The sequence below is a fragment of the Neoarius graeffei genome, chromosome 14, assembly GCF_027579695.1.
Source record: "Neoarius graeffei isolate fNeoGra1 chromosome 14, fNeoGra1.pri, whole genome shotgun sequence".
Classification (NCBI taxonomy): Eukaryota; Metazoa; Chordata; class Actinopteri; order Siluriformes; family Ariidae; genus Neoarius; species Neoarius graeffei.
Window position 1 is genome coordinate 27108247 of NC_083582.1, and position 14076 is coordinate 27122322.

The following is a 14076-nucleotide window of genomic DNA, read 5'->3' on the forward strand; positions in this document are numbered from 1 at the left end:
TTCTGTGCGGATGACTCTGGCATTCCCCCAGTCCATAATGTGATTTTCCCTTTTGCAATGATCTGTTATAGCTGACTTATAATTTTCCTGTTGTGCCTTTTCTTTTATTGTTCGGGTTTGTCTTGTAGCTGTCTCCTTTTCGCACTCTTTCTTATGTTCATTTTTTCTTGTGTTGAAACTCCTTCCTGTCTCCCCAATATAAGTTTTATTGCATAATTGACATGGAATCTCATATATGGTGTTGCATCTATTGTCCGGATGTATTCTGTCTTTGGGATGAACCAGGATCTGACGGAGTGTTGTGTATGGTTTGACAGGTGTGTTAATGTTGTGTTTCCTCATTACTCTTTGAATGCGTTCAGTTATTCCCCTGATGTATGGTAATGTAACTACTCCCCTGTGTTCTTGTTTGTTAGTTTGTTTTTTCTCTTTCTTCTGTGTTTTGTTGTTCTTAACCTGTTCCGCCCCTTTGGATATTGCCCATTGTGGATATTGACATGCCTTCAGTGCGTGTTGTATATGTTGTTCCTCCTGTTCTTTGTCCTGTGGATCTGTAATTATTGCTGTGCGTTCATGTAATGTTCTAACTACGGATATTTTGTGCATTATGGGGTGTTCGGAAGTCCAGTTTAAATATTGGTCGGTATGTGTGGGTTTTCTGTGTACTTTTATTTTGATGTCCCCATCTTCTGTGTGATGTATTTTTAAATCCAAAAATGCTATTGACTGCTCTGTTTCTTCTTCATGTGTGAATTTTATATTGCCGGTATTGTCTATGGTGTTGAGATGGTCGGTGAGATGTTGAGTGTGTCCCCTCTTTACTTTTTCCAATATGTCGTCCACATACCGTTTCCAGAGTGTTGGTCTGTATTCCGCTGGTATTGTAGTGAGTGCTTTTTGCTCCAGATCCTCCATGAAAAAGCCGCACATGATGGCTGATAGTGGGTCTCCCATGGCAAAACCTTCCTTCTGTCTGTAAATTGTATTCCTGAACTGAAAGTATGTGGATGTGGCGATGAATTGAAGGAGCTGAGTGATGTCTTGTACAGTGAGGTTTGTGCGTTTCTTGAGCGTCCTGTCTGTTTTTAATTTGTCTTGTACTATCTGTATGGTGGCTTCCGTGGGTGTTCTGGTGAAAAGAGATATGACATCATGTGAAATGAAAACTTTGTCTTGCTGCATTTTGATGTTTTTTAGTTCTTCTGCCAGATGTTTTGAGTTTTTGCAGTGTTGGTCTGTGAGTCCTAGTAATGGTTTAATTATTTCGGTGAGTGCTTTTGATAAGTTGTATGTGACTGAACCAATGCTATCTACTATGGGGCGTAATGGTGTTCCTGGTTTATGTATTTTTGGTGTGCCGTAAATCCTGGGGATGACATTGGCTGTGGGTACTAAATGATTGTAATCCTGCTTATCTATTTTATTTTCATCAAGTAGTGGTTTTAGTAGTGCTTTAAGTTTCATTTTCTTGTCTTCTGTTGGGTCTTTTTTTAATATTTCAAATGCGTTGTCGCTGAGTAAATCATTCATTTTTCGTTCATATTCATCAGTGTCCATAATAACTGTTGTTCTGCCTTTATCTGCTGGGAGGATTGTGATATCTTTATTTTTAGCTAATGTTCTCATGGCTTTGGCTTCCTGTTTCGTGATGTTGCTAGGTGGTGGTTTGGCCGTTTTCAGTATACCAGCTATTGCGTTTCTTAGTGCTGCTTTTTGTCCCTGATCCTGTATTTTCTCACATGCTAATTCAGTTGCCAGAATGAATTCATCGTGTGGTATATTGTTCGGTGTGACAGCGTAGTTGAGTCCTTTTGCTAATATACTGCGTTCTGCTTGTGAGAGTTTGTACCTTGATAAGTTATGAATCCATTTGTCGTTGATGTGTGCGTGCTCCGGTTCTGCCTTCTTTTTCTGTGCGATGAGTTTGTCCAGTTTTCGTATTTGTCGGGTTTTTGTCTCTGTGAATTCCTGTTCGTGTATGTCTGCCAAGTGTCCGTGTATTGCCATTTCCATTTCCTTGTTTTGGGGAAACCGGCGTTTGAAAGTTTCCGTCTCCCTGTGTAGTTCGCTGTTGATATTATTTAGTTTATCCGTTGTGCACCGTATCCGTTCTTTTACCAGAGTCATCCGCACTTTCCTGATCATCTTTTCCGCGTTTCTGGTTGGAATCGGGTTCTTGATGTTCAGGCTGGCCGGTACGACTTCCTCATCCCGGCAGCGCAGATTGAATCTCAGGTGATTCCTGTAGCGTGCCCGTTTCCGTGTCAATCGCTCTAGGCGGCGAAACTCCTTGATGCTTTCGTCTCCGTAACTAATTCTTAATCTTTCGATTACGTTCATTATGTCTTATATTAAATATAGTTAGTTTTTGTTTTTTTTCTTTTTTATCAGACATCTAATTTTTGGGTTTGTTTACCTGACATGTTTCGACGTACAACTTCCGTCTTCCTCAGAGTGTCACCGGATGTTATTGGTGACGCATCTTTTATCAGCTGCTGTTTCTGAAGGCGTGGCCTTCCTGTCTGGTTTGACAGGTCGGTCACGCCTTCTACTGTCTGTTCGTCCCCTGCAAGATGTCACTCCAGGTATGGGAGAGCATGTATGCTCCCTCATCCCGGTTGATGGTCCTCGGGCTTCGCTTACGGATCTCCATGGCCTCCCTGCACTCTCCCATTCAAACTCCAATAAAAGTTGAATTTTTAACTTCTGAATTCATATAAAGTGTTACATTTCTAAAAACACAATGAGGTCTAAGGATTCAGAAAAATGTTGGTTGAGTGAATTTGGTTCAAAAATAAGGAAGTTATCACAGAAAAACAACCCGGCAAGGTTTCGTCAAACAGACTATAGGCCTAGAAATAGGATGCTATCATTTTATCATATAATTAAATTTTTTTTATCATTAGGCCTATTATTAATAATAATATTAATAAATCGTTTGCTATCGCCTGATTGCTATGATAAAAACATATTTTTATTTTATAATGAATGCGACATGTGCAGCTAGGCTTATTTTCTTACCAAAATCCAAGACTTTAGCTGGTGCTGTCTCTCCATTCCAAGGCACATCATAGATGTTCCCGACTGCTGACTGAAGCTTCTTTCCAAGGGCCATTAACTTTAACTCGGCACCACACTTTCCCACTTCTATTACATCCCATTGTGGTGGATCTTCAATCCATTGTAAGAGTAACCATGTTGTGGTAGACGATGCCATTCTCTCGGATCCACTTGATTTCCCACTGGGCACTGTATTATCACACTTTTCAAAAGATTCTTTAGAATATTTGTAATGCGCGCTTTTACCTTCCTGAGCTATTGACACACGTGGTGGTCAAACCAGTTATAACCGGATATAGCCAGCAGTGGTTCTTAGTCCTGATTGGTGCTTATTTACAATAACAGTGTATAAAGTGTCTAGTATTGTTATAGAAAATACAAATATCTATGAGGGACATTATTTTAATGTTATAAGCTATCTTGATTTGTCAAACTCAATCAGTATTCGAGTTATTTATTTTCTGCATTTCCGGTCCTGCATTCCAAGATGGCAGCCGCTATCCCATGTCCCACGCTACACTGAGGAGTATCTAATCAATAAGTACTGCGAAGAAATAACCAGTTTGAAGTTCATATAGTGATAATCAGAAGAGGAAATGAGCAAAAGGAAAAGGTACCACTCTAGTTTTGAGTCTTTAGATTTCGCTAAAATGTCAGGAAATGCCGATGAATGTGGCCATGATGGACGCGGTGGTGATTGTATTAGTAATCATGGTGCATCATCGTCTCTTTCTAATGAAAGTAGTAAGTCATCATTGTTCATGGACACAAGTTTTTCGTCTGACTGCAATGACGGTATAAGCGAAAGGACTGGCTCAGTGGTATCATCGCAAACATCTCTGACATCAAACGACAGTGAGTACTCTTTTGGACAGGATGATGAACTTCTAGGCTTACCCCAACACGACCGTGTCCGTGATGTGGAAAATAAAGTCAAAGATGGAGATGAAGTTGTTCCCAAAAATAATGTAGTGTTAAGAGGTAAGCACTAACATAATCAGAGTCAGTTGGATTGTGAAATTCACCAATTTCTCCCACCCAGTATTTAGATATCTTGTGTCTGATCAAAATAATAAAAGAGTAATAATAAATATTTCATTGCAGGTGAAGAGGGCAATGGATCGACAGACGGTGAAAGTCAAAGTGAAGTGTCTCTCTCTTCTACCAGTCATTCAACCCCTGAGGTGAGTTGCATTTTCCTATGGTTCTTGAAATAGAGATAAGTTAATATGACAAAAATCAGCTTGTTACTTTTGGTATTTTTGGAGAGGATACATGTAGGGTAAAAAGTTGGAGGATTGGCTTCTTAAGATGCTAAACCCATTTTGAATAGATATTAAGAGCCCAAATAGAAAATAGACATACCCGTACTAAAGTTGTTTATTAATTATTTAGAAATGAAAATAAATTAAACAGTTCACTGGATTGTATAGTTTTTATCCACGACGTTTCAAGCGATATCCATCACTTCATCAGGTGAAAGTTTGTATGATACTGGAAATATTCAGTTGCGTCATCCATATGACGTCATTGATTGCGTAGACCTGTCCTGGGTAATCCTATCTTATGTTGCAGTGCTGTATCCCATGTTCTAGATAATTTAAACCTTAAACCTCCATTCCGATTCAGTTTCGGGCAAAGTGCTCTTTCATAAACTGCTTCTTTTACTCCCCTTTCAAACCATCGTGACTCCCTGTCTAGTATGGAAATATTTTTTAATGTAAACGAATGTCCTGTAATGTCTGTGTGATTCGAAAACTGCTGAATTTTGTCCTGAGGAGTTGTAGCTCTTATGTTGTCGCTTGAAACGTCGTGGACTTAAAACTACAATCCAGTGAACTGTTTAATTTATTTTCATTTCTATATATTTAACCTGGATGTCTGATAATATTCATAAATTTATTAATTATTGTTTACAGAATCTTGAAAATGGTGAACTCGATCAATATGAAAGATATAATGATGAAGAACTGGCTGAGAGACTTAATGATTTGGTGAGTACAAAAATGTAAAATGAGTTGAGGACTTCCGATTGGGTCGTCCCGGTCTATGGATTGAAATTTGTGAGTGACATAATTAAGGATATTTCATTGTAGGAATTAAACTAATGATTTGTCAAGACTCGGCTGGTGGTGATTTGGGCCAATTAACAATTTATTTCCTCTTCTGCAGTAGTGGTGAACCAGTTGTATAATGATAATATCACGCTGCATGATTTGACCCCTTCACAAATTTTAAGTCAAATCTTGAAGGAATTATGGTAGACAGACTGAATGGCCAAAAAACAATATGTACATACAGATTTGCTCACACCGTATATTATTTTATATCTTCAGGATCAGAACCTCTATGATGGGTGCCAAATAACAAGGCGAGAGAGTATTCTACTCATAATGGGACACATCATAAGGAATCATGTGAGTGGAACAGCTCTGCAGAGCCTACTGACAGTCTTGGAGGCACATTTACCAGCTGGAACTGTATTCCCTGCTTCCCAATATCTTTTTATGAAGAACTTTAAAAACAGTGACATCACTCTAAGATTTCACTCATACTGCCCTTCTTGTATAACCTACATTGGAAGTAATGATATGTGGTGTGAAAATTGTGACACAAATGTGTCTGTAAGTGACTGCATAGATAATGGCAATTATTTTATAACATTTGATGTTAAAGATCAATTGTTATCTATGCTACAGAATGAAGATATTTGTAAACACCTACAAATTGGGGCAAAAAGGGGACTTTGTGATTCCTATGGAGGTCGATTATATCGTAAACTCCCTCTCGAGAATGATGACATTACTGTTTCATTCAACACAGATGGCGTTCAAGTATTTGTTTCATCAAGGTATTCAATATGGCCATTGCAGGTAATGGTTAATGAGTTACCTTATGCTATAAGAAGGAAAAACATTTTTCTTGGTGGCTTATGGTTTGGTGACTCTAAACCTGACATGAATACCTTCCTCAAACCTTTTGTCACTGAAATGAATACACTATCAGATACTGGCTTTAAGTGGGGTACAGAAAATGACAGCCACACCAGTAGGGTGTTTGTAACAACATGCTCTTGTGACTCAGTAGCTCGCTGTCTTGTACAAAATGTGACACAGTTCAATGGTTGGTGTGGGTGTAATTGGTGTTTGTCACAAGGTGAAGTAGTTTCAGTTGGTAGAGGGCATGCAAGGGTTTATAGTATGGAGAACCAACTACCAGTTAAGAGGAATAAAACTTCTCACATAGAACATGCGAGAACAGCTGTTCAGCAGGACAAACCTTGTATGGGTGTCAAAGGTCCATCAATCTTGTTTCTTTTAATGTATTTTGACATTGTAAACAATTTTGTTGTTGACTATATGCATTCTGTATGTTTGGGTGTTGCACGCCAGGTAGCAGGTCTATGGCTTGACAGTTCAAATCATGCCAAAAATTTCTACATTGGTAACTCCATAAAACACCTTAGTGACTGCCTTCAATGTATAAGACCACCAAAGGAAATCACACGTATTCCTGGTGCCTTGCAACACAGAAAAAGTTGGAAAGCTAGTGAATGGAGGGCATGGCTTCTCCATTATTCCTGTGTTGTGACAGTTGGGTTCCTAGGTAAACAATACCATGATCATTGGATGACACTTGTAACAGCTATGCATTTGTTGCTTGCAGACAAACTAGATGATGAATCTTTTCACCTATGTGAATCATTACTCATAGATTTTGTAGTTAAATTTCAACAGCTTTATGGAAAAGAGTGTATGACTTACAATGTCCATCAGTTGCTCCATGTAATGGATTGTGTGAAAAACTGGGGACAGCTCTGGGTGTATTCAACTTTTCCTTTTGAGAGCATGAATGGAAAGCTCACAAAAATGTTTCATGGCACAACTTGTGTGCATAAGCAGATATCAGAAAAGTTTATGTTGATTAAGTCATTACCATCATTATCAATTGGGGCCTTTACCAATAGCCCTAACCTTTTAAGCTTTTTCCAAAAAAATGTGTATGGTTTTGCTAAGGGTATTAAAGAGGCATATAATGAGACTGTATGTATTTTAGGCCTGCCTGTCAGACTTGCCCTCAACTTTGAACAGCTATGTTCATTGAATAATATTGGTGTAACATTAAAAGATAGAACTGTCCAGGCATACCCACGATTAGTTCTTCAGAATGGTTTATATTTCGTATCTGAACAGTTAAAGCATAAGAAACAAGAAAGAAATAATTCCTGCTTTCACTTAAGAGATGGTCAGATTGGGACCCTGCAGTTAGTGGTTGCAGTGTGTAAAAATGAATGTGAAGATGATATATGTAACTGTAAAAAAGAATTGTACTGTATATTTCGACGTTTAACATCTACTCGAATAATGTTTCAGTTAAATACAGGTATATATAAAGTTAACGGGCATCAAATTAGAGAGGTTGAACTCACTAATGAATTGATAGCATGTAATTTATCTGATATAGCAAATAAGTATATTTACATGAAAATACAAAGAAAGACGTTTGTTTCACTTCTTCCAAATGCCATTGAGCTTGACTGAAAATTAATGTATAGCGTATATCAGCGTTTATTTTGGAAGTACATTTATTAAATTGTCTTAAACTGTAATTTACATTTGGATCAATTGAGTTGTTGATCAGAAGTGTTATTATGTGAGATAAATAAAATAAAGAACATTTTTACTGGAGATAAGTACTGAAGTTGTTCTTTGGATGCAAGGCCTTTTGTCTCAGACTGGAATTTCTGTAGGGTCTTTAAAATCCACCAAATTGTGTTTTTATGGAAATAACCATTATGAAATGTATAAAATTCTGTTGGCCCTAATAAAGTACAGCTTCTATAGAACTCTGTATCAATTCTATAGAAATCATTTTCTATAGACTACTATTTATATAGAATTCTGTTGAGACTCTATAGAAGCTGTTTTCTATAGAGTACAACTTCTATAGAATTTATACTATTTCTATACAACTTCTATTGAAACTATTTTCTATAGAGTATTAGTTCTATAGCGTTCTATAGAGATTGTATAGAAAGAGGGGTTTATATAGGATTTTCTATAGAGTTTCTATAGAATTCTAAAAAACATTTTGACAAGGGATGTTCTATTCTGAATAAAATATGGAATTTTGAAACTTCCACATCATTGCATTCCATTTTTATTTACAATTTGTACTTTGTCCCAACTTTTTTGGAATCGGGATTGTATACTGGGAAATATGCCATTCATATTTTTCATATGAACTACATCCGGGACATGGAGAACTACATCCGTGACATATTTCTATTATATGTCACTCATGAGGATATCGATGAATTGTTTTGATAAATTTATGTGCCTTTTGATTGTAAATGTGTCTAAATAATAAAAAGAACATCACACATTGGCTTGAAGATATGAAGTTTATCTTCTCATGTTGAAAAACTCACATTTTTCATATGAAATACATCTCAGACCTGAGTGACATATTTAAATAATATTGGCTGCCATTGAGTGGTATATCAGATATATTCCATTCAGGTAGCATGATATTGAATTCGTTGAAGATGAATTCAGTATCATGCTAGCACATTTTATGTACACATTCCTTTCGGGTGTTCAACGCATCTTTCAAAATTCTCTCAAAAGCTTGTGTCAAAATATTGTCAAAACGTGGTGCTGTATTATCTGTCATTTCATTAACATTTTATTAATTCATTATGCATTAAATGGACCAATCTGAAGATGATGCAGACTACTGGGCCAGTGATTCCTGGGTCCTTGGATGATCAGATCTACATCAATTCAAGATGCAATGTTTTGAAATAAGTGAAATGTAGAAGGTGTGGTTATGTGTCATGTTGCCTAATGAAACTGGAGAAAGAACTGTTTAAAATCAATGAAATTCTAATTTGTATTGTTATATTCTGCAGTTTGATTTCTGTGAATCTTGATAATAAATGTGATGATTTCATAAATAGTGCATTATTTGTCATTAACTTATTTTGTGTCAAATACCACTTTTTTGTGTAGGGTTTTAGGCATTTTTTAACACAATATGTTTAGCCAAAGACAGCACATGATGTGTTAATATTACACATTTACACATCTTCATGTTAACCTTTCTGATACATACAGTGTGTTAAAATCATTTACACAGTGAATGAGTCAAAATTAACACAACAAGCGTTGTCCCAAAACACACCCATTGATGTGTAAGAATTTGGTATAGTTTGTGTAAATTATAACACATCCTTTCTAAGAGTGTGATCAGTTTTGATAATGGATGGTTGGATGTTTGCAGATGTTTGGATTCTGGTGCAGATTTGTTTGTTTATGCTGTAATGTCTTTATTTTTCTGAGGAGTTCAAGGCTCTGTGCCATGCTTATGTCACAGGGGGATGTTGCAATCATTAGCACAGTTATAGTGATGTTTAACAGGAGACATTTTGAACAAATTCAAGCACAAGATGTAACAGACAGGTTTCACTGTTTGCTTCTGAAAACAAAAGCAAAATCTTATTCTTTGACTCACCAGTTTTCAATGACATTACAAACTACTACTACTACTACTAATAATAAAACAAGTGAAGATATAGTGGAGACATCTAGAGCAAATCCTTGTGTCTACAGTATAACCCATTTCACAGTGCTGATATTGTGAGCATGGTGATTTGACATCACTCTGTAATCTGGGAAAGAACTAGGACTACCACAAGTTGATGAATAGGACTTCCAAATTGCAGGAATTGTTGTAAACCAAGACTAATATTGCATTCATGTTGCCTTGTGGTAATTTTTAATTTGAAATAATGTCATTTCCCACTTTGGGGAAGTGGAGCAGCAGGTAGTCGTATAGCATTGTGGGTAATGTAGGAAACATGAATATAGAAATATTTAAGCTAAAAAAAAGTAAATTCAGAATTTCATTACAAAATAAATCTTGGATATGAATCATATATTAATTATAAAGATTAATATATGCAAGCATTCACAGTGGATTTTTCCTTTAACATTGTATCTCCTGGCCACTGTGTCCAGTTGTTTCATAAATGTAGTGCTAGGCACTTTCTTTCTCACAAAGGAGAAAGAAAGCCCTGTGACAATGGAGTAAATGCAACAGAAACTGAGTTGGCAATACTAAATGTAGCAGTCAGAATAGTCCTGGGTATGACTTTAAACTGCAACCATTGGTGAGTTTAAGGTCCAGGAAGACTTGAGTATTGGGGAAAGTGGAGTTACACCTTAATCACCATTGCTCCCAGGTCCGCTCTGACCTAGCACCTGCCTGGGTTCCAGCTATGGGTTAAATAGTACATCAACAATAAGCCGCTGGCAGCAGGGTGCTTTTCGGTGCAATGTGGCAGATGAACCCAACAGGGTCAATGGCACACCACCTGATGACATGTGGAAGAGCCACTCAAGTGGCCAACAGATGGCGTCACTTGGCAAGTCAGTTGTCACTGCGGGACAACTTCCATACCTGTCAGGTCTGTGGCACTTTTGTGCACCACTTGGCATCAGGTCTGGCGGTCCAGAGAGACAACACGATGGGCCCATGACATAATTACAGACAGAAGGAAGGTTTTGCCATGGGAGACCCACTATCAGCCATCATGTGCGGCTTTTTCATGGAGGATCTGGAGCAAAAAGCACTCACTACAATACCAGCGGAATACAGACCAACACTCTGGAAACGGTATGTGGACGACATATTGGAAAAAGTAAAGAGGGGACACACTCAACATCTCACCGACCATCTCAACACCATAGACAATACCGGCAATATAAAATTCACACATGAAGAAGAAACAGAGCAGTCAATAGCATTTTTGGATTTAAAAATACATCACACAGAAGATGGGGACATCAAAATAAAAGTACACAGAAAACCCACACATACCGACCAATATTTAAACTGGACTTCCGAACACCCCATAATGCACAAAATATCCGTAGTTAGAACATTACATGAACGCACAGCAATAATTACAGATCCACAGGACAAAGAACAGGAGGAACAACATATACAACACGCACTGAAGGCATGTCAATATCCACAATGGGCAATATCCAAAGGGGCGGAACAGGTTAAGAACAACAAAACACAGAAGAAAGAGAAAAAACAAACTAACAAACAAGAACACAGGGGAGTAGTTACATTACCATACATCAGGGGAATAACTGAACGCATTCAAAGAGTAATGAGGAAACACAACATTAACACACCTGTCAAACCATACACAACACTCCGTCAGATCCTGGTTCATCCCAAAGACAGAATACATCCGGACAATAGATGCAACACCATATATGAGATTCCATGTCAATTATGCAATAAAACTTATATTGGGGAGACAGGAAGGAGTTTCAACACAAGAAAAAATGAACATAAGAAAGAGTGCGAAAAGGAGACAGCTACAAGACAAACCCGAACAATAAAAGAAAAGGCACAACAGGAAAATTATAAGTCAGCTATAACAGATCATTGCAAAAGGGAAAATCACATTATGGACTGGGGGAATGCCAGAGTCATCCGCACAGAAGATAACAAACATCAGCGCTGGATCAGGGAGGCCATGGAGATCCGTAAGCGAAGCCCGAGGACCATCAACCGGGATGAGGGAGCATACATGCTCTCCCATACCTGGAGTGACATCTTGCAGGGGACGAACAGACAGTAGAAGGCGTGACCGACCTGTCAAACCAGACAGGAAGGCCACGCCTTCAGAAACAGCAGCTGATAAAAGATGCGTCACCAATAACATCCGGTGACACTCTGAGGAAGACGGAAGTTGTACGTCGAAACATGTCAGGTAAACAAACCCAAAAATTAGATATCTGATAAAAAAGAAAAAAAACAAAAACTAACTATATTTAATATAAGACATAATGAACGTAATCAAAAGAATAATTAGTGCTGTCAAGCAATTAAAATATTTAATCATGAATCGCACATTTTTATCACATGAGAAACCATTGTAAGTCTCTGATCAGCATAAAAAAGTGAATGGGCTTGCTTTGTACCATGAGTGTAGTGATTTACTGCTTGAGTTAGTCTACAACTTTAATCAGAGAGACAGGTTACACAGTGACGGTAGGCTTGACTCAATGCTATCCCAGAAATCCTTCCTGTAATATGCAAATTTGGCCGCCTCTGATTGGACAGCCAAATTTGCATATTACAGGAAGGATTTCTGGGATAGCATTGAGTCAAGCCTACCGTCACTGTGTAACCTGTTTAAAACACGTTTTTAGTTAGCGGGACTGCAGCTTATCACCGCTCCCACCCGCGCCTCCATATGTGCACTCTCGCTCCCGCCCGTGCCTGCATATGTGCACTTCCGGTCCCGCCCGTGCCCACAATGAGCTTTCAAAATTTGTCCCGCGCCGCACTGCTTTGCGGCGAGTCCTGCGGGAGTGCAGGGCTCTACTGTACTGTTGCACAATGGCTGACTGCTGCTAACTGCATAGGTTACGGTATGCAATGACCAACTGATGCTGCGGTTGCAATCACATTCACATTTTCATGTGGAAATGCATATCTAATTTTATTCTAAGCTTTTTTATTCTAACAGGGAAAACTGTTTACTTGATTAAAACACAAAATGTGATGATGTAATGAATGATACTATAAATGGATTCGAATTTCTAGTGCTTTTTAAAGGTCTGGTAAATACTGTATTTCCAAACATCATGAAGAATTTGCTATAAACCTTGGCTGCTTTTTACTTCTGCCAATATTGTTGGAGGAGGTTATATTTTCACCTCTGTAATATTCTCTGTTAGTGACATTAAATTGTCTTAAACTACACAGAAAACCAGCAGGCTCATTCCAGCTTATCTAGGCACTGCCATCTTTATTCTTCACATGTACCACCTAGTGGCGCTCCTGATAGATGTCATCAATCAAAATATTTGCAGGATATTACATCCTCCTTCTTTTGAAAAACAAAACGTGGGCATAACCATTTGAAAAGTAGCTGACTCTAACCTTTATGAACTATGGCATTCTTATGAATAAAGTAAATGCATCTCATGTGTACCATATTCCTAAGGGACAGTTTGAGATTATCTTACCAAAATAAACATTTCTGTAACATATAACCCAATATGATGTAGAACATCACTTCTTAATCAAATATCAAGTTTCACATGAACTGCCAAGTATGATTAAAGCATCATATGCTGGTCTGACCTAACTCAGCTGTATTGCCTTCAGCTATGTGAACATAACCATTTCATGGCCTGTAACATAAACATTTTCATTTTCAACATTCCATTAGTAAGGTAAGTATTACAAACCCTTTTTTTTTTACATTTTCTTTTTTTTTTTACATTCTTTTTTCTTTCTCTTTTTTTTTTCTTTCGCATCTCTTAAGTTCAATATCGCTCTTGGTCGTACAGTGCGACCTGATCTCGTGGTAGTGCTGGGTGATGACCCTGTGGGGCCTGGTTGTGTTCCTTGTGTGAATTCTGTGTTATGCTGCAAAGTCTCAGGCTCAGTGTTTCCAGGTTCTAGTCCATGACCATTTGGTGGATCTTCTGGGCTGGTGTCACCTTCAGGAGACTGGAGGAGGTGACACCGGTTGTGCCTGAGCATTTGACTTTCATCAGTGCAAATGTTGTATGATCTCTGAGTACCTGCAGGTTCGACGATGGTTGCAGGTTTCCACATCCCAGCTGGAAGCTGGTAGCGGATGGTGGCACCCATTGGTAAGGCAGGCAGTGTCTTGGCTGTTCTGTTGTAGTACTGCTTTTGCCGGCATTGGCACAGCTGTCACCTGTTGCGGACTGTGCTGCAGTAGGCAAGTCCTGGTCGCAGTTGCTGTTCAGTGGCCGGGAGAATTGAGCGCAAATGCCTGCTCATCAACAGCTGCACTGGCGACTTCAGTCCATCAACTGGGGTGTTCCTGTACTCCAATAAACTGAGGTAAGGATCCGTTCTCTGTGTATGTGCTTTGTCCATGAGGGCTTTGGCTGTTTGGACAGTTCTTTCAGCCAGCCCATTACTCTGTGGGTACAGTGGGCTGCT

At 38.4% G+C, this 14076-nt stretch overlaps 1 protein-coding gene across 1 annotated transcript; it reads left to right on the plus strand.

Moving 5' to 3' along the window:
- The first annotated feature begins 4801 nt into the window (after window positions 1-4801).
- On the plus strand, window positions 4802-9082 carry LOC132897570 (uncharacterized). Its single transcript, XM_060938826.1, has 3 exons — window positions 4802-5054; window positions 5397-6459; window positions 9075-9082. Exons 1-3 carry the CDS (start codon window positions 4938-4940, stop codon window positions 9080-9082), a joined length of 1188 nt encoding a protein of 395 aa, XP_060794809.1. The 5' UTR covers window positions 4802-4937.
- Window positions 9083-14076: the final 4994 nt, after the last annotated feature.